The sequence below is a fragment of the Labeo rohita genome, chromosome 16, assembly GCF_022985175.1.
Source record: "Labeo rohita strain BAU-BD-2019 chromosome 16, IGBB_LRoh.1.0, whole genome shotgun sequence".
NCBI classification, from domain to species: domain Eukaryota; kingdom Metazoa; phylum Chordata; class Actinopteri; order Cypriniformes; family Cyprinidae; genus Labeo; species Labeo rohita.
The window spans coordinates 39,257,023-39,284,107 of record NC_066884.1 but is presented as its reverse complement, the minus strand read 5'-3'; the positions used below and the strand labels follow the sequence as shown (position 1 = coordinate 39,284,107).

Below are 27,085 nucleotides of genomic sequence, written 5' to 3'. Positions count from 1 at the left end.
GCCAATTCGGCCGAGATTCATCTGTCTCGTGGATTGACGCGGCACCGTAAATCTCCCCGTCTAAAGGATTTGGTGAGCGAAGGAGAAAATGAACCGCTAAGTGATGGAAGGCAGCGGCAGAGATTTGATTTCTGCTGGCGAGAGTCACTCGGCGTGTCGACAGGACGACGAGCGGGGTCTGACCGACAGTCCGCAGTCAGAAACCATTAGTACGTGAGGGGAATCGCCTCTCTTCAAACACAGGAGTAAAGCTATATGATCCCCGCCGCCAAGAAACGGTCCTCCAGGAAAAAGTGCAAACTTTTCTCCTTTTCAATAGTTTCCTTCCCCTTTTTGATCTGCTCAGAGATATGATCCTTTGAGATGTGAGCTGGTTTGCTTCTGAAGCTCCTGCCATCTCACCCACACGAGTCTTCAACGGGTTCATCTTTTCCTTCAGACGTGGAGATGAAGATGGTGTCTGCGCTTTCATCTAATCTCCGGTCCTCTTGTCGTGGAAGCTCTTCTTGAGGCGACTTATTGTGGCCTCGCAGCCATGAAGGCTCAAAGCCTGAGATTTGTCATGCTCCCGAGGCAGCTGTGCCTGTCCGCTTGATGTTTTACAGGGCGGCCCGGTGCTCAGCCTTTCCTTATTACGGTGGTCGAAGCTGTTGTTCGTGAGAGGACTTGGATTTTTGACAAGCCTCTGGATTATCGGGTGCCTCTGCTATCCTGCCGCATCTTTCGCGGGAACTTCACGCGAGGCCAGGGACGCCCAGAAGACATGATTGCCAGAAGGTGGATTTATACTTGAATGGAAGTCAAAATTCTAAATTGTGTGGGCTGATGGGAAAGTGCGGAATCATCTTGAAAATGGTTGACTTTGTCTTTTTGAAATTAAGTCAGGATTAAAATCCAGCATCTACTTATCGTTTGCACGAGATTCATAGCGGCCGTCTGAATGTTCGTCTCCTGTGCAGTTGGATGTATTATGAGTGCAAGTCCATAGGAAGAGTTCAGGCTTTTTAATTTAGATTAGCGTTAGATTATTTTAAAATGTCAATAATAGTTTATTAATGTGATTACTTTCAAATCATCCTGCGGCCCCCTTGGAATTTTGCTGAGGGCCCATAGTGGGCCCCGGCCCCTGATTGAGAACTGCTGCTTTAAACCATGACTTGTTTTTCTCCAGTCCAGGAATCATTAGTAGTGTGTTAATCCAGATGAACGACCGTGCGAGTTAGTGTTGTGTGATAAACTGCAGCTACGCCGGTGTCACGCCACCCAAATATCAGCAGTGCCTTGTTTTTGTGTTTTCCTCTCAGTAGGATCAACGTTTTTCTGATTACACACATTCAGGAAGACAGAGATGGCAATCACACACACATACAACAGCAATCATCCTGCTGTTGACAGCGAACCGTTTCCGCCAGGGCGAACCTGGACAAGATTGCGATCTGTTTATGACTGCTAATGCTGCAAGCCTTCCAGTTTGTGCTTGTCGGTGGCAGTTTTGTGTCTAAGACCGTCTTTGCCACGCGGTGATGGTTCGTTAGCGTGTTTCGGTACTCAATCCTCTTTAAGGGAACGATGTGATCTGAGCATCTCACGCTTGAGTGTTTGGACAGCTTGATCCGTGACTCATCGTCTGAACGTGTGAACCTGCCGGTCCGGCGGCATCTGCTCCCGTACCGTACAAACGGCCCCAAACACACCACAGTCTGAGTCAGGGACACACAGTCAGACCTTACTGTTCTGGGAGAAACTGAACAGTTTGGCACGTTACTTGAGGACCGTTGCACCACCTGAATATTTCATGTGGGTGCTTGTGTTTTATCAGAGATTAATTTGAAAGAACTGTTTTTGAGCTCCTGATAGTCTTGCATAATTCATTTGCATTACAGATTGGTACAGAATATGAACCTGCTGTCGTCTGAGGAACACAGTCTCTATTCACACAGAGTCTCTCTTCTGCTCACTCATCTCACACACACACACACACACACACACACACACATGTGTGTGTGTTTGTTTTTGTGAATTGTGGGGACTTTCCATAGACTTCTATAGATTTTATACTGACTAAACGATATTGTCTGTCCCCTAACCCAACCCTAACCCTAAACCTAGCCCTCACAGAAAACATGTTTGCATCGTTACACTTTCAGATAAACATCATTTGCTGTTTTTAATAATTTTTTAACATTGTCAGAAATTTCAGGTTTTACTATCCTTGTGGGGACATTTGGTCCTCACAATGTAGCAAACACACACACACACACACACACACACACACGTCTGGTTTATTATCCTTGTGGGGACTCTCCATAGGCGCAATGGTTTGTATACTGTCCACACTGTATTTTCTATCCCCTTACCCTAACCCTACCCCTAAACCTAACCCTTACAGAAAACTTTCTGCATTTTTACTTTCTCAAAAAACTCATTCTGTATGATTTATAAGCTTTTGTACCCATGGGGACCTCAACCTGGTCCCCACAATGTCAAAAATTTCAGGTTTTACTGTCCTTGTGGGGACATTTGGTCCCCACAATGTAGCAAAAACAAGTACACACACACACACACACACACACACTCACTCAGTGATCACAAAGGGATCGTATTTCTGCAGAAGACTTGGATTAAACAAATTGATTCATATGGATTTGTTTTTAGACAACTTTACGAGCTTTTTGGAGCTTATAGGTTTTAGTTACCTGGATTTCAGTAGAGGTACAGAAACCTCTCACGTTTCATTAAAAATATCTTAAATTGTGTTTAGAAGATGATTAAAAGCCACACCAGAGTCGCGGCAGCGGATCGGACCATCTCTTCTGTAACGGAGCTGTAGATTCCTGCGAGTGTAAATGACTCCAGTGAGCGGCGCTTCAGCGCACGTCCAGAGAGATCAGCTGAAGATCTCCTCCACCCTGCAGCGTTTGGCTCATCACCACAGATCTGCCTGTGAGAGAAGACCACACGTCCCGTAGACCGCAGACGCACACACACACACACACAGCCTGAGGATGCTGCTCTGTGTGGTTAATCACAGCAGCGATTGCATCATGATGTATGTGTGCATCTGACCTCATTCTCACTCTATCAGAAATCACTCCTCCAGTTTGTCTTCATGAGTAAGCTGAAGCTCAGTTCAGAAATCTAGAGAGTCTTCAGTGACGTTTGCATTCGCTCTCTAGAGAAGCGTCATGGACTCGAACACGCATCCGTACGAGTGTGAGCTTGTTTTGTGCTGCTGACAGATTGAGCCTGATCTGTCAAAATGTTTAGTCAGTTTTAATCGTTTTGTTGAGGGCTACAATTGTAAATTTTCTTACCAAAACAAAAAAAAACTGCCAAATATTATGTAACAGGACCAGAGAAGCTCAGCACACACACAGTGAGGAGGAGGAAGAAGCAGACCCCATCCTCACGTCAGATGTTGGGTGATGAGGAGCAGTCCTCCAGACTCAGTGGGAGCTGATCTTCTGCGGTTCAGACTGAGCTGTTAAAGGAGGACGGACGGCTGAACGCTGCTCGATCAGACAGACGCCGGTCCGGTTCGTGGACATCGGGCCGTGTTTGTCACATGATGCTTCGCCTCCAGACTGCACTCTGTGCCACACTGGGTCAGATGTTTGATTCTGATTATACTGGATATTTGGAGGTTAAAAAGGTTTAGTACTATTTTATATGCTTATATGATGTTTTCCATCAAATGTTAAGTGCCAAGAGCATTTTAAGCAACACTTGCATCAAAAAAACAACAATCATGTATTTTGTTTGTCAGAAGTGTGTAGTCAGTGGACACCAGTGCACACGCTCTCTCTGTCCTTTGGATTGTGTGTTGTTTTTCTGGCCTTTAGCCCGAAGCGTTTGTTTGTCCGTGTTCGGAGTGTTGAAGAGAGGCGCGTGTCCGTCTCTCCAGCTGAGCTTCTCGTCTCACTGCCGGCGTCACTGTCACTTCCCATGAGTCTCTGCTGCTCGCTGTCAGCAGACCGACAGATCTGTATCTTGCTGTAAGCTTCGCTCTTGTGCCGTGTGCTCCGATCAAGGAGGGTTTGGGTTTATTTCTGGTGTTTTTTTTCTAGCTATGAGAACCCATTTCTGTGTGTGTGATGAGGATGAGGTTCATCTGTAGTTCATGTTCGCTCCAGCAGATCAGAGGAAAACACATCAGTATTGCTGCTTGATCAGGGAGAGCTGACTTTACAAGGCCACTAAAATTTTAATATAAAATTTTATGTTTAGACATATTTTGGGAGAACTGACTTCATAAGGCCACTAAAAGAACTCAAAAGACAAGTAACGTTAGTGTTGAGAATCTGTCCTTCAGAGACACAATTGATTATGGAGATATAGATATTACTATCAGACTATATTTCATCTGAATGTCAGAACTAATGCCCTTCATTTCAGAGTATCAGAGGATCGATCGATCCGGCTGATCATTGATCAGTCATTAAAGTCACTAGTGTTGTCAAGCACTTTGGTATCAAGTTGATAGTTAAAAACTAACGATATCAGTACCGGCCGTGATGAGTACCGGGTCGATCCAGAAATCTGATGTCAGAATAGATCTGTGCATTACTGTAAGTCTGGAGCAGACCTGCCGTTGTTCTGTTACCTGCTTCTGTTTTTCATTTTGTCAGTGACTTTTTATTTCATCTTTGTTATTTTCTTTAATATTTTTGTATGAAATGGTAGCGTGTAATTTTACAGGTGTTGGTAGCGACTGCTGAAATGTGTCACAAGAAAAACTGATCGCGGGTGTGTTTGTTTTATTTCAGGAAGGCGCAGGAGCAGAATAAGAAGGTGGTTGTGGCGGGATGCGTGCCGCAGGCCCAGCCCAGGATGGACTACCTGAAAGAGCTGAGCATCATCGGGGTAAGCGCTCCTCGCCGCGTCACGTTCGCCGACGTATTCAAACGCCGAAGCGCTCTTCGTCACGCCGACGATCGCTCCTTACGTCCATCTGTTCTGCGTGCTGAGGTGAATGAGAGACGCTCAGGATGTGACCTTGTTTTCAGCCCGCATTTGCATTAGCTAAAGCTGGGACGAGCAGCGAGTCGGAGTCACGCGTGTAGGCGACGATTGTTTGGTCTTACCGTTGGAAAAATCACCTTATGCAAATGGCTGGGCGTTTTGCATACTGTGCCTGTGCCGTTGAGTCTCTCAGGATGTGAGCAGGATGTGAGTGTGGAGAACTAATCAGTGCTGTGTGTGTTCTGGAGAACAGAGCTCTGGAGCGTTTGGCCGCTAATTCAGCAGCTGTTAGCGCCGAGCCACGGGCTTACGGGAGCGGGCCTGTTTATTGAATTTAATTACATTATTTATGGTGTGCTGTTCGACATAGCGTGTGGGATTACCAACACATTCATGTTTATGAAGGAGACGATTCAATAATAAATGGACTGAGCTTAACCGGCCATGTTTTAATAAGTGACTGTTTTAATAAAACATGGCTACGCAAATAAACAAACCTTGATTATTTATGGTTTAAAGATGGAGACGAGAAACGTGTCAACTGCATTTCAGGTGTGTGTGTGTGTGTGTGTGTGTTTTGTCCTGAGGAGCGGTCTAGTGTTGAACTGAGTCTGAGGACGAGCGAGTAATGCGTACGTTCAGCCGAGCGGCTCGCCGTGTTTACCGGCCGCGGCCGCGATGATGAGCTTAGATGGCTGTCCCACAGAGATGCGCTCTAAATGCCATCGATCCACCCGATGTTGCACCGGATCCGTTTATATCTGCAGAATATGTTAAATGTCTCCCGGCTTCAGTCAGCATTAACACAGGGAAAACAGAGAAGACGACAAAACAACCGAGAGTTCAGTTTAACATTGAGCAATACTTCTACAGCATTTCTGAATCTATACTAATGATAATTTCTACATATGCATTTTATTTGTGTAAATTAACATTAATGATTTGTATTAATATTTATAATGTATGAGTGAAGATGAATTAAAAGTGAACAATAGTATATTTATGTATTAAGCTTGAGCTAGATTAAGTGCTTTGTAACTGTTAGTTTCTGATGCCTAATTCACAGAGCTCATAAAAAAAGATTCAAATGTGAAACGTAATTCTGTTTTATATTGATTCAGATCAGTTCACAAAAACGGTCTAACGGTTCATTCATAAAGTGATATTGGACCGTGTGAGAGCAGTGCAGTAGCAGTGGAGGAGAAAAACAAATGCGTGAGTGTGTCGTTCTTGTGAATGAGAATCAAATGTGCGACGCTGTTCAGAGTTTGACGGTGAGCATTGAATTGACGCGCTGTACAGTGAAAGTGAAGTGAAGTCAGTTTGGAGCGCTGTAGTAATCTAGATTCAGCTCTATGAGTTAGGGCTGCCACAGTATGACCTATGTAGGGACCTATGAAATCCATTTTGATTTTGTTTCCAAATTCTTTTTTTTTTTTGTTTGTTTGTTTAAATTACATTTTATTAATCAAAAAGCAATTCTAATTCATTTAAAATTATGAAACTTGTACTGTTTAACATCAATTCATTAAAGGGGTCATCGGATGCCCATTTTCCACAAGTTGATATGATTCTTTAGGGTCATTATGAAAAGTCTATAATATAATTTGGTTAAAAATTCTCAATGGTTTTGTAAAACGACACCCTTTTTACCTTGTCAAAATCAGCTCTGCAAAAATCATCTCATTCTGGTCGAGGCTGCTTTAAATGCAAATGAGCTCTGCCTGCCCCGCCCCTCTCTTCTCTCTGTGAAGAGACAAGCCTGTTTACTTTAGCCGCATTTAGCCGCTAAACTTGCTAACTAGCACTTTATTAGGAAACGCGATCGCAAAGATTCATAAAAAAACCCTTATACTCACTTCTGCTGTAAGTGAAGCTGGATCATGAACATAGACGGATATATGTAGATCGGGAGGCGCATTCCCTTCACAAACAAACGTAATCCACTGCATCTTCAGCGGCTCAGATGTCGAGAGTAAATGACGACCACTATGTTCATTATTACATCCAGCAACACAACACCTCAATCACTCAATCAGAGATATTCTTGTCTAACTTACATCCCTGCTCCGGCATCAAAACATGGAGGTCGGACTGTTACAGCTGGTCTGAGGTCAGACGCTCATGTCAATCAACTGTGGTGGGAGTGGCCTCTGTGGGTGTGACACCACAACGAGACTGACTCGATTTGAAAAAGGGGATATTATTTTTACAGATTAATTAAAAAACACTGCATGGATTTTTATCATTATAGGGTAGATTTGTACATACACTGACAACACACATTAATGTTATGTTCAAACAACATGAAGAAGTGAACTTTGCATCCGATGACCCCTTTAAAAGTTTAACAAAAAGTACATGTTTATGGCCCTATGAAATTGTATTTTTTCTCACCTTCTGTTTTATTGTTACCAAATTTTAAGCATGTCTAATTATTTGAATGCATAAAAACAACTTAATATATATATATATATATATATATATATATATATATATGTATATGTGTGTATGTGAAAACTATTAAATATAATCTACAAATCATGCAGTACTGTACCACTAAATAAATGTTTTGAGGGCTTAGCTAATCAGACCAAATCATGTTCTGCGTGTGTGTGTGTGTGTAAATGGAGCAGACGCATGGTTTCATTTACTACACACATACTGAAGTGCGTGTGACGCTCGCGGTGATTTCAGTGTCTGCTGTCTTGCCAAATGAGGACATAAATACATGAACAACATCTCGAGAACTGCTCTGACGTTTCTTCATGAGCATTTTACCATTTCTTTAGAGAGAAACTATCGTCATATCACGTACACACTGAAATGTAAAGGCAGTCACGACAACCCGTCAAAATGAAAGATTGTTTAACTTGAAGACTTATACTGTTGTTTAGTAGAATGTAACACAATCGATCTGATCAGTGACAGAAATGAACCTTCCCATTATAAGCTGAGATATTAAACAAAGGGATTTTAACCTTTGTAATGCCATTTTTCTAACTTATTACATGTATGTCATGTTTTGTGCCAAAAAATTTAGATTTGTAAACTCTTATCAAAAATTTAAATTAACAAATTCAATTAAAATAGTAAGATGCGATCAGGAAGAATGTCAAATTAAATCAGCATCAACAGTTCATCTTTGCGTGGGGAATATTTACAGACTCAGAGGTGTATTAATGCATTTCATAATAACAATTTCATGAGATTAATATTTTAAATATAAAGTTTTAAATTCAGACATTTAAATGATTTCTACTTTAAAAATGAAACTCCATCTGCCAGCAGGTGGCAGCAAGTCACTGAATCGTTCATTCACTCAATTCGTTCAAACCGCTGATTCATTTAGGAATGAAGCAAGTGATTCTCTTTATGAGTCATTGAATCATTAACTCACTAGGTTTGTTCAGAAGTGCAGATTCGTTCATAAATGAAACGCCGCTGTGTTTGTTCGGAGGTGCGCAGCAGCCCAGCTGCAACTTTATTTGGAACTATTGATGTGTTGATGAAATAGAGCAGAATCAGACAGAAGTGCTCCTAAAATGTAAGTCACTTAATACTAATGCTTGTGTAAAATCAACACAAATCAAAGATGTATAAAACTGTTATAAATTCAATCTGACATTTGCAGACTCCCTTTTATAATCATTAAAAAAAAAAGCTGTAACTTGTCTTAGTTCATCGCGATCTCACAAACTTCCATTTTAATGAGTGAATCTCTCTACACTGCACACTGATTCTATTATTTACATCATTTTACACTTTGTTTGTTATAATGACTGTCAAACTGCAGTCTGCTTTCACGATCTGGGCTTCATTTCCCAAAAGCATCTTAAGCCTAAATTGATTGTAGTTCCATTGTCGCCGAGTTGATCGTGCCGTCCCCCCTCGAATTTCACTCCCCCGGACAGTCAAACCAAAATTTATTTAGACACCTTCAAAATTTCTCACATGATCAGAGTTTATTCAATATAGTTTAGAAAATGGTAATAAAATATGACAAGAACTCAAGAGTTAAACTTTGTCAGAACAAATTCATCTTAATAATGTCAGGTATGTAACAAAACATGGTCAGGTTTGGTCAGGTGTCAAATTTTTGGTCCCTGATTTTTATCAGTTGTACTGGTGGTCCACTGTATGAAGAGTTTTTGGGTATAATATGTCACAGTTTATATTATTTTGTTATCCTCACTTATACCTGCACCCACTAGTAAAAAAAAAAAAAAATAAAATAAATTAATAAATATTCATTAGTATATATATATATATAGAGAGAGAGAGAGAGAGATTCTTAGCCCTACTGATTCATTGATGTTAACAAGTAGAAACTCATATGAGTGCAGAACCGCCACAGCCCTGATCAAACACACCTGATCCAGCTGATCAAGTCCTTCAGGCTTATTTGAAAACAACATGGTGTGTGTGTATTGAGCAGGGCTGTGACCCTCCAGGATCTGAGAGTACTGCACTGCTGCCTTAAGGTGCTGCCAAGAATAAACATGTAAATTAGAGTTTGAACCATTGTCACATAGAATAAGGGGAAACACTACTGCACTCAGTTTTGTTATATAGTTTGCATTTACAAAGTAGTAAATGGCCGACCAGAATGAGATGATTTTTGTAGAGCTGATTTTGGCAAGGTAAAAAGGGTGTTGTTATACACGGGTGAGTCTGTCAGCCCCTAAAACAGCCACACCCGGTGCGGTCAGCGCTGGAGCTGAGGCCTGTCGTGGCTCCAGACAGAATCCATCAACACCAGCGATGCTGCTCCTGCTGTGTTCACCGCTGCAGATGAAGCAGATCCAGACAGAGGCTTTGTGAAAGGCCGTATCGATCGGCAGCGCGGTGATGGAGCGCTCGGCTCGTCCATCTCTTAGTGCAGCGGGTCGCAGCGGAGAACCACTCCGGTTGGGCAGAGGATCCCTGCTAAACGGAACCGCGCCGGTAACGTCTCTCCGTCACAGACAAAGATATGCGGACCCCGCTCTGCTTTTGTCTGGGGCTCTGGACATTACAAATGAACCGTAAAAATGCAGCGGGAGCACGACTGCACTCTTCACAGACACAAAAGCAAACGTGGCGCTCCTCTGCGCGTGAGCGGATCGAAGCGCGGCCCAGATGTGTCTGGAGGTCTCGAAGCGTTTGATGAAGTTGCCTCAGCACATCTTTGTTTTGTCTAGACAACAGACTTCCACGTCGAATGCGGTTCGTCCCTCGTCGCTTTCAAGCGGTTTGCTTGAAAAACAGTAGCTGTGGGGAATCAGACGTCCGATTTTGAAGTTCTTCGGTCCGGGCCAGATTGAAAGCGTGAGACCGCAGCCGAGGGAGGAACGCGTCAGTAATGCTAAACGGGCCGACCTCCTGCCGCTCCCAAACATCTCTGCCAGCACATGAAAGGGTCCACTCAATAAAATTACCTTTCTTCTCGCTCTTTGACGTGCTTCTGGAGAGCGCCGCGTCGAGAACCGTTCCCGCTGCGCTCGGGGCCTGAAGCGCGTTCGCCCGGCGGATCTCGGACGCGCCGCCCAGAGTGGGCAGAGATTGAGCTCCCATTAGGGCAGAATTGATTTCTGTTCCAGTGTTTTTCATGCATGTAACTGCGGCCGGTGGAGGCCCGGGGTCTGCGCTCCGTCTCTCGGCCCACAGTACTCTTGAATTAATGGCCCCGGCGGCTAGAGAGAGGAGCGCGGCGGCCTCGGGTCGGCCATTTAACCGCGGGGTGCGGCGCACAATGGACGCGAATTCCCTTTAATGCTGTAAATCGGCTTCTACAATCTCACAGCCTCCGTGCAGAAATGACCTCAGCGGAGGAAAGATTACCGCCTCCAGCCAACTCGCACCATTACGGGCTCTTTATTCTCACTCCGTTTGCCGTTCCATCTTCCTTTTTCTTCAGCGCTGCCTTTCTTTCTCTGCGGTAATTTAGACCGCACTGACAAACAGTGAAACGGTGCAGTGTAGACGGCCAATAAAATGTGGAAATGTGCAAAAACTCCAGGTCTCGTCTCGTCTCGTCTCGTCTCGTCGTACTGGGTTCTGATGTCTGATGTCACTTTTTCTTCATAATATCTGAAGTCTCAGCTGGTGTTTTTTTTATGATTTTTAGATGAATGTAGTCAGATTTGCTCAAGTTCACAGGTGTTTCAACCGCAGGTGTAGAGAATCACACCAACATCATCCAGTAACCACAAACACAACACTGTCTTCATCTTCATCTTCAGCACTGCATCTGTTGTTTTAGCACTTTATCCTGCGTGTATGAAAAATGTGTTTGTGCGTCTTTTTGTACAAATAAATGATGTTATGTGGTATTGTAATGATGTTTATTAAATGACTTCAGCTCCAGTCATGCGGTGGTGTGAGTTTATAGTTGTTGTAGGTTTATCGGTCTTCTGTAGAGCGTCGCCGTCCTTCATCCTCGTGACAAACTCGTCAGCGGAGCCGTCAGTCGTCTGTCACATTTAACAATTACATGTCTATTGGTTCTCCCTTCATCAGACAGCTTCTTAATTACCTCTTAATGAATATGGTTAAAAGCAGCGACTAACCTGCCGTCGTTTAGCGGAGTGACATTCTGATATCAGAGATGAGAGGAGCTCGATCTGGATCGTCTGTCAGTCTGAGTTATGGTGAGGATTGAAGACTGACGTCTCTGATAAACGTGTACACATCGACACGCTCCTCAGACAGCTTTAGTTTTTGATGTGTGCTTATAATATTGCTATTAAAAGCAGAAATCACATTAAATTAATGTAAAAGATGAAGACATATTTCCTAATGAGTTGTAGTGTGTGTTCTGTGGATAAGCTGTACATCAGTTAGTTCTGCTCCTGGTCCAGCAGTGTTTCAGTAGTGCTGATCTGAGGGCTCCGTAACACATTCAGCATCCCAGTGCAGAAACACCAGCGCTCGCTCGCACGGCGACTCTAAGTGCTGTATGAAGACGTCGGCAGTTTCTGAGCCTCCCTACGCCATCGTGACGCCACATCTGTTCTTGAGTGCTGAATTCACACGAGTGTCTCTCTGTGTCTCTGTAGGTCCAGCAGATCGATCGAGTGGTGGAGGTTGTGGACGAGGCTATCAAAGGTCAGTCTCACACACGCACACACACTCGTGTCTTTCTTTGCACGTATAGTCATCTGTCTCACTGCTGAGTCTGTTTGAGTCTCTTTCACTTGTCGCATATTCTCACAGAGTGACCCATCAGGGCAGGTGCAGCTCCTCTCATCACTGACTCTCAGTCTGAAGGGGTTTTCATTTATTTTTTTTCCTTTCTTTCTTCTTCATTTATGACCGAGCAGATCAAACTCTGAATGTGAGCTTCAGTTAGCATGCGCTCAGAATGATGATCTCTGAGGTTCAGACTCTCGTGTTCCCGTGAGTCATTGTGGTTGTTCAGTGTTTTGTTGGGTAGTTAGTTGTAGTTTCTTGAGTTATGGTCCCTTGCTTTCTAAAAACTAGACTACCAGCATTTTTGCCCAGTGATGTGCCCAGTTGTTTATCTGGTTTAAAATGCCACAAAACAGCATGACAAAACGTAGTTTAGTTATTATTTATTCGTTTGTTTAATTGCACACGTTCAGCAGCTCGAGTGTGTGTCTCGTCCTGCAGCGTTTGTTTCTACAGGCCAGCGGATGATTTTTCAGCAGCCGCACAGATCGGACTAGTAACACCCTACAGCGTCACAGCAGTGTTTCTTTGTGTTTTTAGTATCTGCAGTGTGTCTGTGTTCTCCACTGAATTACAGCATGTTTCAGCACAGATGCTTCTGATAACAATATCTGAGCGTAGAAACCCTTCACTCACTTGGTTCATTTTTAATGCAGTTAATCAGTACTGTGTTTAATGATTTAAACTCATGCCTTTTTTCTGAACTCCCATCCTTACTGATCAAGTATAAAGCTAAAGACCGAATGTTGAGATGTCGTGTCTCTCCGTTCAAACACGCGCGGTCTGAGGATCGCCCTAACGGTCTCAGACACAGTAACTGTGATAGCCATAGATCTGTGGATCATCATCCAGACAATACCAGAGCTGTCGCCTGTTCAAGACAAACCTGCGGGTCTGTGCTCACAGCGGTTCTGAGTGGTGTGTTCTGCAGGGTCTTTTCATATCTGTAGAGTGTAGTTTAAGCAACAAATATAAAAGAAATCCACTATACTGAGAGTTATTAAAGTCTTTATTATGGTAGTAATGCTACCTGAAGGGAGAAGTGTTTCTTAAACTATATAAAATTTGTTAATTTGTCAAGTATTTAGTTTTCGACCCAGTGTAATTTCAGTGCTGTTTTTATATGTAGAAGTACAGACTGAACTCAAAACTTCCTCTGTTTACTTTTACTCGCATCCCTCATTTTATCGGTTCATCAGTGCACGTCAGCAGCCTTTCTCTGCTAATCTTTCTCTTCTGCTCCAACTGTCTGTCGCAAAGGAACAAAATGACGATGAAGAAACGTGAAACTTTGACTAACACTGATGCATCATGGGAGAAACAAAACATCTGACAAACGTGTGTATGTGCTCAAGTTTGAAAGCTGTTGTTTTGGCAGGTTATTGTAGTGCAGCATTTCATGAGTACTTCAGCAGGACTTCACTACAGCGAGTGCACTACACACACACACACACACACACACACACACACACACACACACACACACACACACAGCTCTTTGTTCCTTTGAAGAGTCGCAGCAGTCCGCTGCTCAACACTGAAGGTAAAACGAGACTTTTAAATAACCTTGTTAGCAGAAGTTTGGAGTTGCCCGTTTCTCTGGCTCTCTGTTCATCTGATCAGAGGTGTGGAGGTGAAGTTCTCCTGCTGTGAGCATTAGGAGGAGACGCTGCTGTGCCGGCCGGAGGCTGACCGCTGCCTCTGCCCGTCCACTTGATCAAACTACAGACGCATGAAAGAGGAAGAAACATCTCTCGCCCCCCACAGCGAGAACTGCAACCGCCGGACAGAAATACAGCAGCAGAACGTTGTTAAGGAGGAGCAGATCCACATCGGTACCTTCAGTGCTCAAATTAGCTGTGAAAGGAAGCTCGGCCTTCTCCTCTTGAATGTTCATTGTGTCACCAGACATGAACATTTTGATGGAAAAAAAATTAAGATTAGGATGAGTTTGTTTCTTCATCAGATTTGTAGAAATGTGTCATTCCATCACTGTCGCACCAAAGGATCCTCTGCGGTGAATGGGTGCCGTCAGAATGAGAGTCCAAACAGTTGATAAAAACATCACAATAATCCACAGGTAATTCACGCCACTCCAGTCCATCGGTTAACATCTTGAGAAGACAAAAGCGGAAACAAATCCATCAAGACAATTTTAGCTAGAAGTCTTTAATCCGTGGTAACACTTCTTTCAGTGAAAAAGCCCATCTCCTGTCTCAGTTGTAAAAGCTAAAAAAAAAAAACAAACAAAAAAAAACTCTTTAAAAAAAAAAACTCTTAACAATAAAATAAACAAAGCACTGATACAGCAGCATCTGTTGTAGTCCACACACACACACTCTCTGTTCCTCATGGCTCTGCTGTAATCTCAGTTGTGTTTGTGAGTGTGCAGGTCTGGTTGTTTGAGATCAGTGGAGTTTGTGCTTCATGTCATGGAGATGCAGCTGCTGTAACTGCAAGAACATTAAAATATACGGATGAAATATGGTATCTGAAGCGCTTTACAAGTTGTAAATCTAAAGATGTCTCATCAGCTTGTTTGTTTGTTTTTCCCCTGAATGTATTTGGGTGTATGGTTGGGTTGTCGGTGTCTGTGTCCTCCTGCTCTGTTTCCCAGAGGACGGAGACACGGGAGACTCTCAGAGCCGGTGGATCAGAAAATTACATGTCACGCCTCTGGCCTCGGATCTTTTCTTTCAATTATTTGCATGTAGATGGTTATATGAATTATTGAGCAGATTTGATTGCACGTGTGTCTGGATGCAGAAATCAAGTGATGTAATTAAATGGAGGCTGAGTGTGTGTGTGTGTGTTTGTACACACTGAAATTTTTGACATTGTGGGGACCGGCCTGCGGTTAATGTTAAAAAATTATTAAAAATAGTAAATGATGTTTATCTGAAAATGTAACAATTCAAACATGTTTCCTGTAAGGGTTAGGTTTAGGGTCAGGGGATAGACAATATCGTTTAGTCAGTATAAAAACTAACTAACCCTAACCCTAACTATAGAAGTCAATGGAAAGTCCCCACAATTCACAAAAACAAACGTGTGTGTGTGTGTGTGTGTGTGTGTGTGTGTCATATGAACCTCTGACACGGTCAGACCTGTTATCAGACTCTGCTTTATTAAAACACTGCGGTGCAAAGGTCCATTTATGAAAAATCTCTGCAAGTCTCTGCTATCCTTCTCTCTCTTTCTCTGTCTTGTGTTTTGTAGATGTAATTGATGTATGTTTGTTTCTTTAGTTCAGTCTCTGAGCTCTTCAGGTTAGTAGCAGTATTGCCAAGTTCAATTCAGCTTTATTAGCGTGACTGTGTAACACAGTGTTGCCAAAGCATAAACGTACATAGAATAACAACAACGTAGATAACAAATAAATAAAATATATCTAAATAAATAAAAAGATAAAGTGAGTTCATTTAGAGTTAATCATGTTTAACATCTAACATTGTGGATGGTTAATACATGTTTTGCAGCTAGTGAAGCCGTGTTGTTGTCATCTTCTCCAAGTAAGAAGGGCATTTTCTCGGTATCACTAAGTTCAGTAAATGATGGGATCAGTGCTTCAAATCTGGGGAAAAATGTTTCCCTCACATTGTAAAATTTGGGGCAAATCAGCAGAAAGTGTTTCTCATCCTCTGTTTGCTGTAGATCAGTGCCTACGGATCCTCTGGTCTCGCTCTGTCCATGTTTGTCTGTGTCTTCCTCTCTCTATTTCTAGATCATGGTTACTTCATCTGTATTTGGAGAGGATTTGTCTTTCTTGAAATGGTTTAATTAATAAATAATTGGCAAATCTAGTGGTTCTGTTTAGGTTTGAGTAGCACTGGAGTTTATTTTGAAGGTCAAAGTGTATTTTTAGTGATTCATCATGAGTGTCTTCTAGATTTTTGTCAGTTTCTTTAATAATGGCTGTGGGGTTGTAGCTGTAGTCAGTGAGGAGTTGCGTTTTATGGACTAGCTGAAGAGCGAGCGTGTTTAGAGGATGAGATTCTGGTGAGGTTTCGTTGGCGAGGAGGGCTTTATGTCGGGTTGAATCAGGATCAAATTGGTGGAGGTGATGCCAGAACCGAACACATCTCTTCTGGATCTCGATCGTCAGTGGGTATAAGCCTAATTCAGCTCTGCAGGCATCATTGGACGTGCCTCTGTGGAGCCCTAAAATGTTTTTGATCATTTCTAGTTGTAGTTTTTCTATTGAAGATTTATCCCAACTTTTAAAATTTAGTACTGGTCCCCAAATTTCACATCCATATAAAAGAATTGGTTTTATTATTGAGTTATATAACTTAATCCAAGTTTTAATGAGCAGTCTTAATTGACCACACCGTGACTTTATTGCATAAAAGGCCCTCCGGGCCTTTCCGCTCTGTGTTTTGACAGCCAGACCGAAGCGTCCCGATGCGCTGATGACGATGCCAAGGTTACTGTAGCTATACTGCAGGACCTGTCCTTTAAATGTGAACTAGTGTTTGTTTCCCTAAAACCTGGCCGCCTTCATGACCATCTTGATGTAGAAGACACACTCATCATCCGAACAGCTGATCAACACCGTTTGAAATATTATTTACACTTGTGCATTTGGAAATGCGCACTCACACACACAGAGGCCTTGTAGTTGCAGCTAATTAAAAATAATCGTGTGTTAGAATCACTCCAGTGTTGTTCAGTCTGTATGATTCTTTTATATGTGTGTGTCTGTGTAACACAAAAGAGAAAGTGAGGGATGTTAACGCCGTTCTGTTCATTATTAAAACGGAGCGTGTCGACGGCCGTCATTGAGGTTTGAGCGCTGCTGCTGAGGGGAAGATTTTCAGTAAACGACTGTTTCTTACACAAAGCATCACCAGAAGATGTGGAATATAGTAACACGCGAGTCACGGAGAAGAGCGTCTCTGACTGTCTTGTGTTCTGTGGAAGAGAAAGTCAAGGAGCTTTAGTGAGTCGTGAGATTACAGTCATACTGTGTGTGTGTTAAATATGTGTCAGTCCTGATAAGTTTTCACATTCTTGGATAAATACAGTTGATGGTTTGTGTGTTTATAGAAAACCCCATCAGATATCACAATTAAATGCGCTGGATCTCTCGAGGTATTAACCCACTAGTCGAAACCTATCCCATGATGCTACTGTGCAGAAACACCCATCAGACTGCAGATGATTGTTGAAAGACCCTGTTGTTCCTTTATTTAGGGTTGTTTATTTCAGCTCATGATCAGAATGCTCATGTATTGTTGTGTGAATAAAGAGATTCTGTGTGTGGATCTGATTATTTCTGCGTTAGTGTGTCGGTCCTCAGAGATCTTCATCTCTCCTCATTGTTACTGCTGCATCTCTAGGAATCTGAGTTCATTTCCATGTTGTTGTAATGTGAGGTGTGTATAAGAACATCTGGAGGGTTCAGCTCTGGGTTTCTCATTGTTCTTTTGCTCTAAATTCTGAATGATTGGGGATGTTTTCACAACCACAATATCTGCTCTGTCCGTCTCAGTCGGCATGTGGCAGACGCTCACAGCTGAATAGCAGCGGGCATTGTGGGAAATGACAGCACACGGCCTCTTTCTCTCTCTCTCTCTCGCTCTCTCTTCAATTCATTATATGCTTTATTGGCATGACAATTGTTACAATGTATTGCCAAAGCATAGTGTTTACAATGAATCTTAAACAGATTAATAAATAAGTAAAAATAAAATAATAATAATAAATAAATACAATACATGCATGTATATATAAAAAAACAAATATAGAACAAATGCATTTTATGAACAGTTTAAAATTCAATGTGGTGTGTGTGTGTGTGTGTTTGTGTGTGTGGGCGCATCACTGATTTGTTGACTCCTCCCTCTTTTTGTGACAGGCGTTAGTTTATCTTGCTGCTAGTAAGACACAAACTCTTTTTTCGCCTAATAAATATTGAAGCTGTGTTTTCTTGTTTAACATTTTGAAGTTAGGACAAAGTATTTCGAATTTTGGATTAAACTTCTTTCTGATTTCTTCATAGTTAGGGCAGCTAGTGAGGAAGTGTTTCTTTTTCCCCATGATTGCATGTCTTTGGGCGGACAGTGCTGTCGATATCTGCCCGTCTCTGTAGTCAGAATGTGATTGCTCAGGACTTTTTTCAGGGTTCAGTTCATGGCTTTTAAGGGCTTTAAAATGGTAGGAGTTGGGGTCACTCATTTTTAGGTGTTTCCAAAATTTGATGGTTTGTTTCTCAATACGCATTAGTAGAGGATATTGGCCTAATTCTGCCATTCTCAGCATGCAGGGCTTCAATCGGAGTTTTGTCCCATTTTTCAAATTCGTGATTTAGAACAGGACCCCGCACTTCACTGCCATATAATGCAATAGGTTCTATGACTGATTGGAATATTTTTAGCCGGATTCTAATTGGTATTTCAATTTGGATAGAATTTTTGATGGCATAAAAGGCCCTTCTTGCTTTCTCTTTCAGTTCATTCACAGCCAAATTAAGCTTACCAGCTGCACTTATTTTCAGCCCGAGGTATGTGTAGTTTGGTCGTACCAAGGGTGAAATTGTGTCTCTTCTGGGTCTGGGTCTTTTCTGGAATGTTAGTACTTTAGTTTTGTTAGAATTAATAGTCAGGGCCCAGGTCTGACAGAACTTGTGTAGGATGTCTAGTCTCTGCTGTAAACCCTCTTCTGTTGGAGGGAAGAACCAGATCATCTGCAAACAGCAAGAATTTAATGTTGGAGTCGTGTAGTGTGTGGCCAGGTGCTGTTGATTGCTCCAGCAGTTTTGCCAATTCATTAATGTAAATATTAAAGCGAGTCTGTGATCGTGTGCAGCCCTGCCTCACACCCCGCCTTTGATTGAAGAATTCTGTTTGTTTATTTCCAATTTTAATTGCGCATTGATTGTTTGAATACATTTGTTTTTATAATATTGTGTGTTTTCCCCCCAGTACCTGATTCTAGAAGTTTTGACAGCAGACATTCATGCCAAATTGAATCAAAGGCCTTTTGGAAATCTACAAAGCAAGCAAATATTTTGGTTTTGTTTTGGTTAATGTATTTGTCGGTCAGTGTGTGTAGGGTGAAGATGTGGTCTTTGACTTTTACTGAAGACATGGTGCTCTGTAAGGAAGTGTACAAGTCTTGTGTTGATGATATTGCAGAACAACTTTCCCAGATTACTGCTTACACAAACGCCTCTGTAATGGTTTGGTTCTGATTTGTCTCCACTCTTGAATACGGCCGTTACGAGTCCTCGATTCCAGGTTTCAGGGAAATGACCAACACTCAGAACGAAGTTGAGCAGCTTTAGTAGGGCCCGTCTTAATGTGTGCTCTGTGTTTTTGAGCATTTCGTTAAGGATGCCATCTGGTCCACTTGCTTTTTTGTTGTATAGGGCCTGGATTTTATCAATCAGTTCATTTTCATTTTTCTCTCTCTCTCTCTCTCTCTCATGGCCTGAAGCTAATGTGTGATTATGTTGCAGTGGAGCTCAGTCTTCTCTTTGGCATCTGTCTGTATTCATGGCCTGCCGTGTGATGATTCTGAGCATGTGTGTGTTTGTGTTGAAGGTCACTCTGTGCGTCTGCTGGGTCAGAAGAAGGAGAAAGGCAAGCGTCTGGGAGGAGCGCGGCTGGATCTGCCCAAGATCAGGAAGAACCCACTGATTGAAATCATTTCCATCAATACAGGGTAAGACGTGAACGAACAAACACGCTCATGAAAGATTCAGAGTCACCGGTGGATTCGGCTTCCAGCGGAGCGCTTACATTGACGTAGTGTGACGTGACTGTCGTCCTCTAAACCCAGATGAGCTTCTGCGTGTGGTTCAAGTAAACCCTACGTTATGGGACAAAATGTCCCCACAAAGATGGCGATATCCAAAATCCTTGTCCTTTTGTAGGTCCCCAAAAGGAAACAAGCTTATAAGTCATACAGAATGAAGTGTTTTGAGAATCTAGAAATGCCTGTAGTTTTGTGTGGGGTTGGTTTAGCTGTAGGGTTAGGCTAAGGGGATAGAAAATACAGTTTGCACAGTAGAAAAACCATTACGCCTATGGAGAGTCTCTGTAAACCACGTGTGCAAGAGTGTGTGTGTGAGTGTGTGTGTGAGTGTGTGTGTGTGTGTGAGTGTGTGTGTGTGTGTGTGTGTGTGAGTGTGTGTGTGAGTGTGTGTGTGAGTGTGTGTGTGAGTGTGTGTGTGTGTGTGTGTGTGAGTGTGTGTGTGAGTGTACTTGTTTTTGCTACATAGTGGGGACCAAATGTCCCCAATGATAGTAAAACCTGAAATTTTTGACATTGTGGGGACCGGCCTGCGGTCCCCACAATGTTAAAAAATGATTAAAAATAGTAAATGATGTTTATCTGAAAGTGTAACGATGCAAACATGTTTTCTGTGAGGGCTAGGTTTAGGGTTAGGGTTGGGTTAGGGGACAGACAATATCGTTTGGTCAGTATAAAATCTATAGAAGTCTATGGAAAGTCCCCACAATTCACAAAAACAAACATGTGTGTGTGTGTGTGAGTGAGTGTGTGTGAGTGTGTGTGAGTGTGTGTGAGTGAGTGTGTGTGAGTGTGTGTGTGTGTGTGTGTGTGTGTGTGTGTGTGTGTGTGAGTGTGTGTGAGTGTGTGTGTGTGTGTGTGTGTGTGTGTGTGTGTGTGTGTGTGTGTGTGTGTGTGTGTGTGTGTGTGTGTGAGTGTGTGTGTGTGTGTGTGTGTGTGTGTGTGTGTGTGTGAGTGTGTGTGAGTGTGTGTGTGAGTGTGTGTGTGTGTGTGAGTGTGTGAGTGTGTGTGTGTGTGTGTGAGTGTGTGAGTGTGTGTGTGTGTGTGTGAGTGTGTGAGTGTGTGTGTGTGTGTGTGAGTGTGTGTGTGTGTGAGTGTGTGTGAGTGTGTGTGAGTGTGTGTGTGAGTGTGTGTGAGTGTGTGTGAGTGTGTGTGAGTGTGTGTGAGTGTGTGTGTGTGTGTGTGTGTGAGTGTGTGTGAGTGTGTGTGAGTGTGTGTGAGTGTGTGTGAGTGTGTGTGAGTGTGTGTGAGTGTGTGTGAGTGTGTGTGAGTGTGTGTGAGTGAACTGTCCGAATGAGTCTTAGTTGTGAATGAACTTATTTGCAAGCCATTTAACACTCTTTGTGTGCCTGTTTGACCAATTAGATAAAAAAGGATATTTCTAAACATTTCACAGAAAACACACACAACATGATTACTGAAATAATTTCAGAGAAAATGATTGTCAGGTCTGTATGTGGTAGTGCCCATCGTCAGACAAGGATTTATCGATCTTGTTTCACTGGAGCTCGAGCATCAGTACAGACAGTCCAGCGATGCTTTCCTCTGAATCCCAGATGTTTCAGCGTGAGGTTCTGCTGATGGTGAGTGTGAAAGGAGTGAGTTCATTAGTGTCAGCAAACAGAAAAGCGCACTCCCCATCTGCCACTGTGTTGGGGTGATGCTGATCCCAGAACACACACAGATTCATACAGCAGTTAAAGCACCGTCCTGACAGCTTTGACACGCTCGTTGCAGCAGTGCCTAGTGATCGAGGAGTCCGATCCAGATCGCGTGTGACGTTCACATTAAGGTTCAGCTGTGATTGTATGAGCTCATTCACACTGATGAACCTTCAGAGAAGCGACAACCGGACCTGAGCTCGAACGTACCGTACGTGTCCTCGTCACGATCGTTCGTCAGTGTCTCAGATTCTCAGTGGTCTGATGATCTCCAGCGTCTGCAGGACTCCGGAGGTCCGATCGCTCTCGCTCTGTAATCTGCCCGTTTGCTCGACAGCGTTCAGCAAATTCCCCAGCATGCCGGTGGCTTAATTAGAAACTCGTCTCTCAGAACCACTTAGAACCAAATGAGATGCAAATGGAAACACCTCGAGACGCGGAGGAGAGTCTTCATGGGAGGAGAACATGCTGTTTTGGGACTCTGGGACTTTCTGCTGTTTTCCTGCCCAGAGAAGTCTGTGTATTTCTGAGGATTTACTAAGCTAATGTGCCGTTTGAGCGGTGTGTAGCTGCTAAATATTGTCGGAATCCTCATGTTCCGGTCTCTTTTTTTTCAACCTGAAAAGTAAGATGTTTTAAGAAAAACCCAGTTAGGCTACTTGCATAATTCAGGCCGTTGTTTACAAGCTCTGGTTTGTAGCCGTTATGCCTCTTCATGTGTATTTTTGTCCTGTCTGCTGTGATGTTTGCTTTAAAAGACACTGATTATAAGTAACTTTGCAAGTGCATGAACCTGCTACCTACCCTAACCTTAACCTAAGTCTGCTATTACTCTAATACCTGGAGGCCCCCAACACTGCACATTTTGCATTTCTCCTTTGTCTGACACACCCATTTCAGGTCTTGGAGTCTCTACTAATGAGCCGATGATCTGAATCAGGTGTGTTTGATTAAGGAGACATGAAAACATGCAGTGTTGGGCTCTAAGGAGTGTTAGTTGACATGTAGTTGGAAAATTGCTTATTGTCAATAGACTAGGGAGACCATCAAAATAAAATGTAATATAATGTAAAAATGAAATGTAATATGATATAGTCCATTATAAATTAAGTAGATTTTATACGCTGTCCATTGTGCGTTATAAATAATCATAATCTTAAAAGTTATAACCTCAAATACTCAAGTATTATAATGTATTATACTTGTTATTCATGAGATACTTGTTATTCATATGATTATTCATGAGATGATATAACATATTATAAGGTTTTTTATAATGCATTATGCATTCATTATAATGCCTTAGAAATACCATTATAATGTATTATAAATAGGGGCTTCATAGAAAGTGTTACCAAATGTTTTATGGGGATGTCGTCACGAGATCTCGTCACATCCCTAGTAACCGCACGCTCCCGCTCCAAATGTGAGTTCATGTGAAGAAATCTTGAGGCGAGTCCAGCACTCAGACGCTGGCGTTAGCAGCAGGTTTTCATGAGAGATTAGCTTTGTGGACGTGTGTCGTCTCTCCTCACCATATAAAATTGAGTTCATCGTTGTGCTGATGAGATGATTATGGGTCATTGCTATGGTAACCAAACTACAGACTCTGACTGGCTGTGATGTTTGAACAGCGTTTGGTGTAAACAAAGAGCCGCTTCATTCCTGATGAGAGATCAAATACTCTGCTGCTGGGACAAATTTACATTAGAAAAATAAATTCTTTTGTAAGCGACGATGGGCCCAATCCCCAGTGCCAACGCCACCCCGGTGGCATCAGGAAAACCGTGCACAGCGGGCATTTCATCAAGAATGTGAAACAGACACAAAGGTTACATTTAGACATGAACAGAAGTGTTACTAGTGTGAGTTGAGCCTGAAGACTAAACTAAGAGAATGAAATCAGTTCATAGCAAGGAATATACAGCTTAACATTTTTAACAACAATACAATGAATTGTTGGAAAAAAAAGAAAAAAAAAATCAACAAATTCAGCACCTAAAAAGCAAATAATTGTGTCTGGAAACAGTTTGTTTTACATATATAGGGCCTATTAATGGTCAATGGTATTTAGGATATCAAGAATTGCTTTGCAGTTTCACATCTGCTGTGTTTTAACATTTATTCTGATAATATTTGGACCAAAAAAAGAAGATTATATATATCATGGTGATTTCAAAGCATTTTGAAAATGACTCCCTTCGAGCTGCCCGTCGGTGGCCCTATAACATTCAGTCATAATACTGATCAGCCTCATATAACAAGAAAACTGCTTAAGTTTGATCAAAATTAAACGATGAATGCTGAAGTTATAACACACTTCTTGGTTCTCTTTTTTCATCATATGTTGGTCCCCTCATCACGGCCAAAGCGTTCGCGATATTGACTAATGTTGACTGAGCTTGGTGATATTGGGAATGAAAACCCTAGAAGAGTATCGCTAATTACGTAGCATGCATTTTTCAAACAATCCACAGTAGCTGATTTCCTGTTGGGTGGAGCAATGACTGTCAACACAAAAGTTAGAAGTTGCTTGGTAATGAGATTTATTTGGCTCATTTCCACCGAGCGATGCGGTTCGGTACGGTACAGTTCGGTATGCGATTATGTCCGTTTTCATTGTCAAAAGTTGTGAATGGTATCAAAGTAATGAACCGTACCGTACCACTTTTGTGGTACCCTTCCGTTGGGGTCCCTAGCACGGCAAAGAGGAGCTAAACTCACTGTGGAACGCTGATCGGTTGACTAGAACGGTCACTGGTGCTACAAGGGGATAAAGCGTCGTTCCGCTGTGCTGTTCGTGCGTGTTGGGTTATTTAGATCAGACTGCGCAAACAAAAAATATAACCGTGTATTTTATAATGTAGTGTATAAACATGAGATACAATTAGTTTCGGCCATATCTAACAGGCGATCGTTGGTCTCGTGAATCTGTTTTTTGTTTCTGGTCATATCGTTTTGACTGAGCACAAAGTTATGTTTAATTTTCTAAATTTATTTCAACTTTGCTGTAGTACAGCGCTGACTAGCTATCATACGTTTGACTGAATTGTTTGCTTTTGTCTTTTTCTCATATATAAGCCTCTTCTACTTTGTACTTATACTTTTATAATAGCTATTATTGTTCATTAATATAGACAGTTAACAAGAAGAGGCAGAGTTGTATCGTGTATGTACTGTACTGACCCGTACCGCTCAGTGGAAACAAGCCATATGTGTATGAATTTTGGTGCCTGTAGGTCAGACGGTGTGAAAAAATGGCCTTATTAAGGGCGCCACAGGCCCCTGGTGACCCCTCCGTGTGACCTTTGGCCCTGATGGCCATAGATTCCAACCTGTGTGTCAGTTTTTATAAGTTTTTGAGGAAGTTTTTTTTTTTTTTTTTTTTTTTTTTTTTTTTTTTTTTTTTTAAGGGCCTCAAAATGCCTGGGATAGTCTGGAAAAAAAAAGTCCTTAGAAAAACAAAAGGGCCCTTCACCCTTTATGGGTTTGTGCATTAAAAATAAATCAAACCAAATAAAGAGGAAAAATTCTAGCATATAAATGTATGTAGTTTAGCTTAGCGGTGTGATGTTAAATTGGTTCTGCAATTTATTCATTTTTTCTCGAATGCAATCGAATCGATCGATCCGGAATCGATTCTGAGCTTAGTTTTTAACAGCAGATGGCGCTCTAGGCTAGTTTTTAACTGCACGCTTAAATGCTCACAAAGAAGAGCGTTAGGGTTAGGGTTAGGTTAGTCGATTAAGTGGTTAAATATACCGTCTCCTTGTCTTTTATGACGCGAGATTGATGTAAACGGAGCCCACTATGAACGCTCTTGTAATTCACTCCAATCTTTTCAAACTTAATGAATGATTATTTTACATTCAGGTGGTGTGTGTTCCAAGGAACTGGAAGCAAGCAGAGTACGGCTGTTTCTAAAGCACATAGCGATGCATTCGAAAAAACGGAAAAATCGATCCACGAATCAATTTATTGTGACACCCCTAGTTTAGCAGATGTTGTTTTACTCTGTTTCTGAACAAGAGGAGACCACAGACAAAAATCAGTGCACTTTGATGACTGGACCAGAGATCAGGACAGACTTGTTTTAATTGTTGGTAAGGTGTGAGATCAGGGGCCGGTTGCATAAAAGGTTTAGACTAGTCTTAAAAGTTAGTCATCTATTTTTTTTTTTTCCTCCAAGACTGGTCAAAATTTTTACAATTCGGTTGCATAACTTAGATTAGTCTGAGTTGAATCCAAAATATAAGACTGATTATCCCTTTATTAACTGCTAGTTGGTCTTAACATGGCTAAGTTTATGCAACTGGCCCCAGGAGCTTCAGAATCGGTGTAGGCACAGTGAGTTTTGCGTCCACATGTAATGAATGCTCATGTTGGGACAGGAATCCAGCTAAATCTCTGAGGATAATGGCCTGTTTGCTGTAGTTATTGAGCCGTAGATCTGGTGTGATTGTGGAAGGTCGGGTACGAGTGAGTCACGTTGTTTTGTGAAGCTGTGTGTCACTGAGTGAATCTCCTGCGTGAGAACTCGCTGATTCAGGAGTATCGAGACGTCCGTCTGTTCGCCAGAGTCCCAGCGCTCGTCTCGATGAGCCGATGAGATGCGTGTGAGATCTTTAATGACTTGAAGCTCTCTGGGGTTCAGTAGTGCTCTCCTGTTAATGTCCTTTAGATGAAAGTGGTGTTGTTGATTGTGTGTGTCTACGATCGTCTCATGCTCCGTTTGCTAATGCTGACAGGTTAAAGGAGGTGTTCGGATGCCTGAACGCAGTCAACTCGTGCTTGATCTGCCCTTCAGGAGCATCATCTGTATGTCGGGAGTGCTCATGAAGACTGTGAGAGAGCCGTCAGCGGCTCAGAGATGTGTGTGTTTTTCACAGGAACGCTGTTTCAACACCAGGATTACACACACACACACACACGTTGGGTTTACATGTTTTATGGGGACATTCCATAGGCGTAATGGTTTTTATACTGTACAAACCGTATTTTCTATCACCCTATACCTACCTTATACCTAAACCTAGCCCCCACAGGAGACTGTGCACACTTCTACTTTCTCAAAAAAACTCATTCTGCATGATTTATAAGCCTGTTTCCTCATGGGGACCTCACAAATGTCCCCACAAGGTCAAAATTTACTGGTATTACTATCCTTGTGGGGACATTTGGTCCCCATAACGTGATGAATACCAGGTGCACACACACACACACACACACACACACACGAGCTGTGAACTGTAGTTACTCAACATTTACAGTCAAGCTACTTTTGAAAAACTACACTCCAAACTGCTACAATAGATTCAGATGTGTAATAATATTTCATTATGCTGGCAGACAAAAAAAATAGTACTGATACACTGATTATAAATGCAGCCACAAATTCCGTTTTAAACGTGTTTTGAGGGAAGCGGTGCCTGTGCTGGAGTGTTTCTGTCACACGAGGTGTTCAGTCACTGGCTGTAAATGATTCAGAGCCGTTAGCTGAAGTTAAACAGGCCGACCGCTCTTAAAATAAA

At 42.3% G+C, this 27,085-nt stretch overlaps 1 protein-coding gene across 1 annotated transcript in view; it reads left to right on the top strand.

Moving 5' to 3' along the window:
* Positions 1 to 27,085, top strand: part of cdkal1 (CDK5 regulatory subunit associated protein 1-like 1) — a 239,802-nt gene that overhangs the window by 72,924 nt on the left and 139,793 nt on the right. Inside the window, exons 5-7 of the mRNA XM_051131261.1 lie at positions 4,767 to 4,863; positions 12,003 to 12,051; positions 19,683 to 19,803. Coding sequence (XP_050987218.1) covers positions 4,767 to 4,863; positions 12,003 to 12,051; positions 19,683 to 19,803 — 267 coding nt within the window. The remainder of the gene's footprint in view (positions 1 to 4,766; positions 4,864 to 12,002; positions 12,052 to 19,682; positions 19,804 to 27,085) is intronic.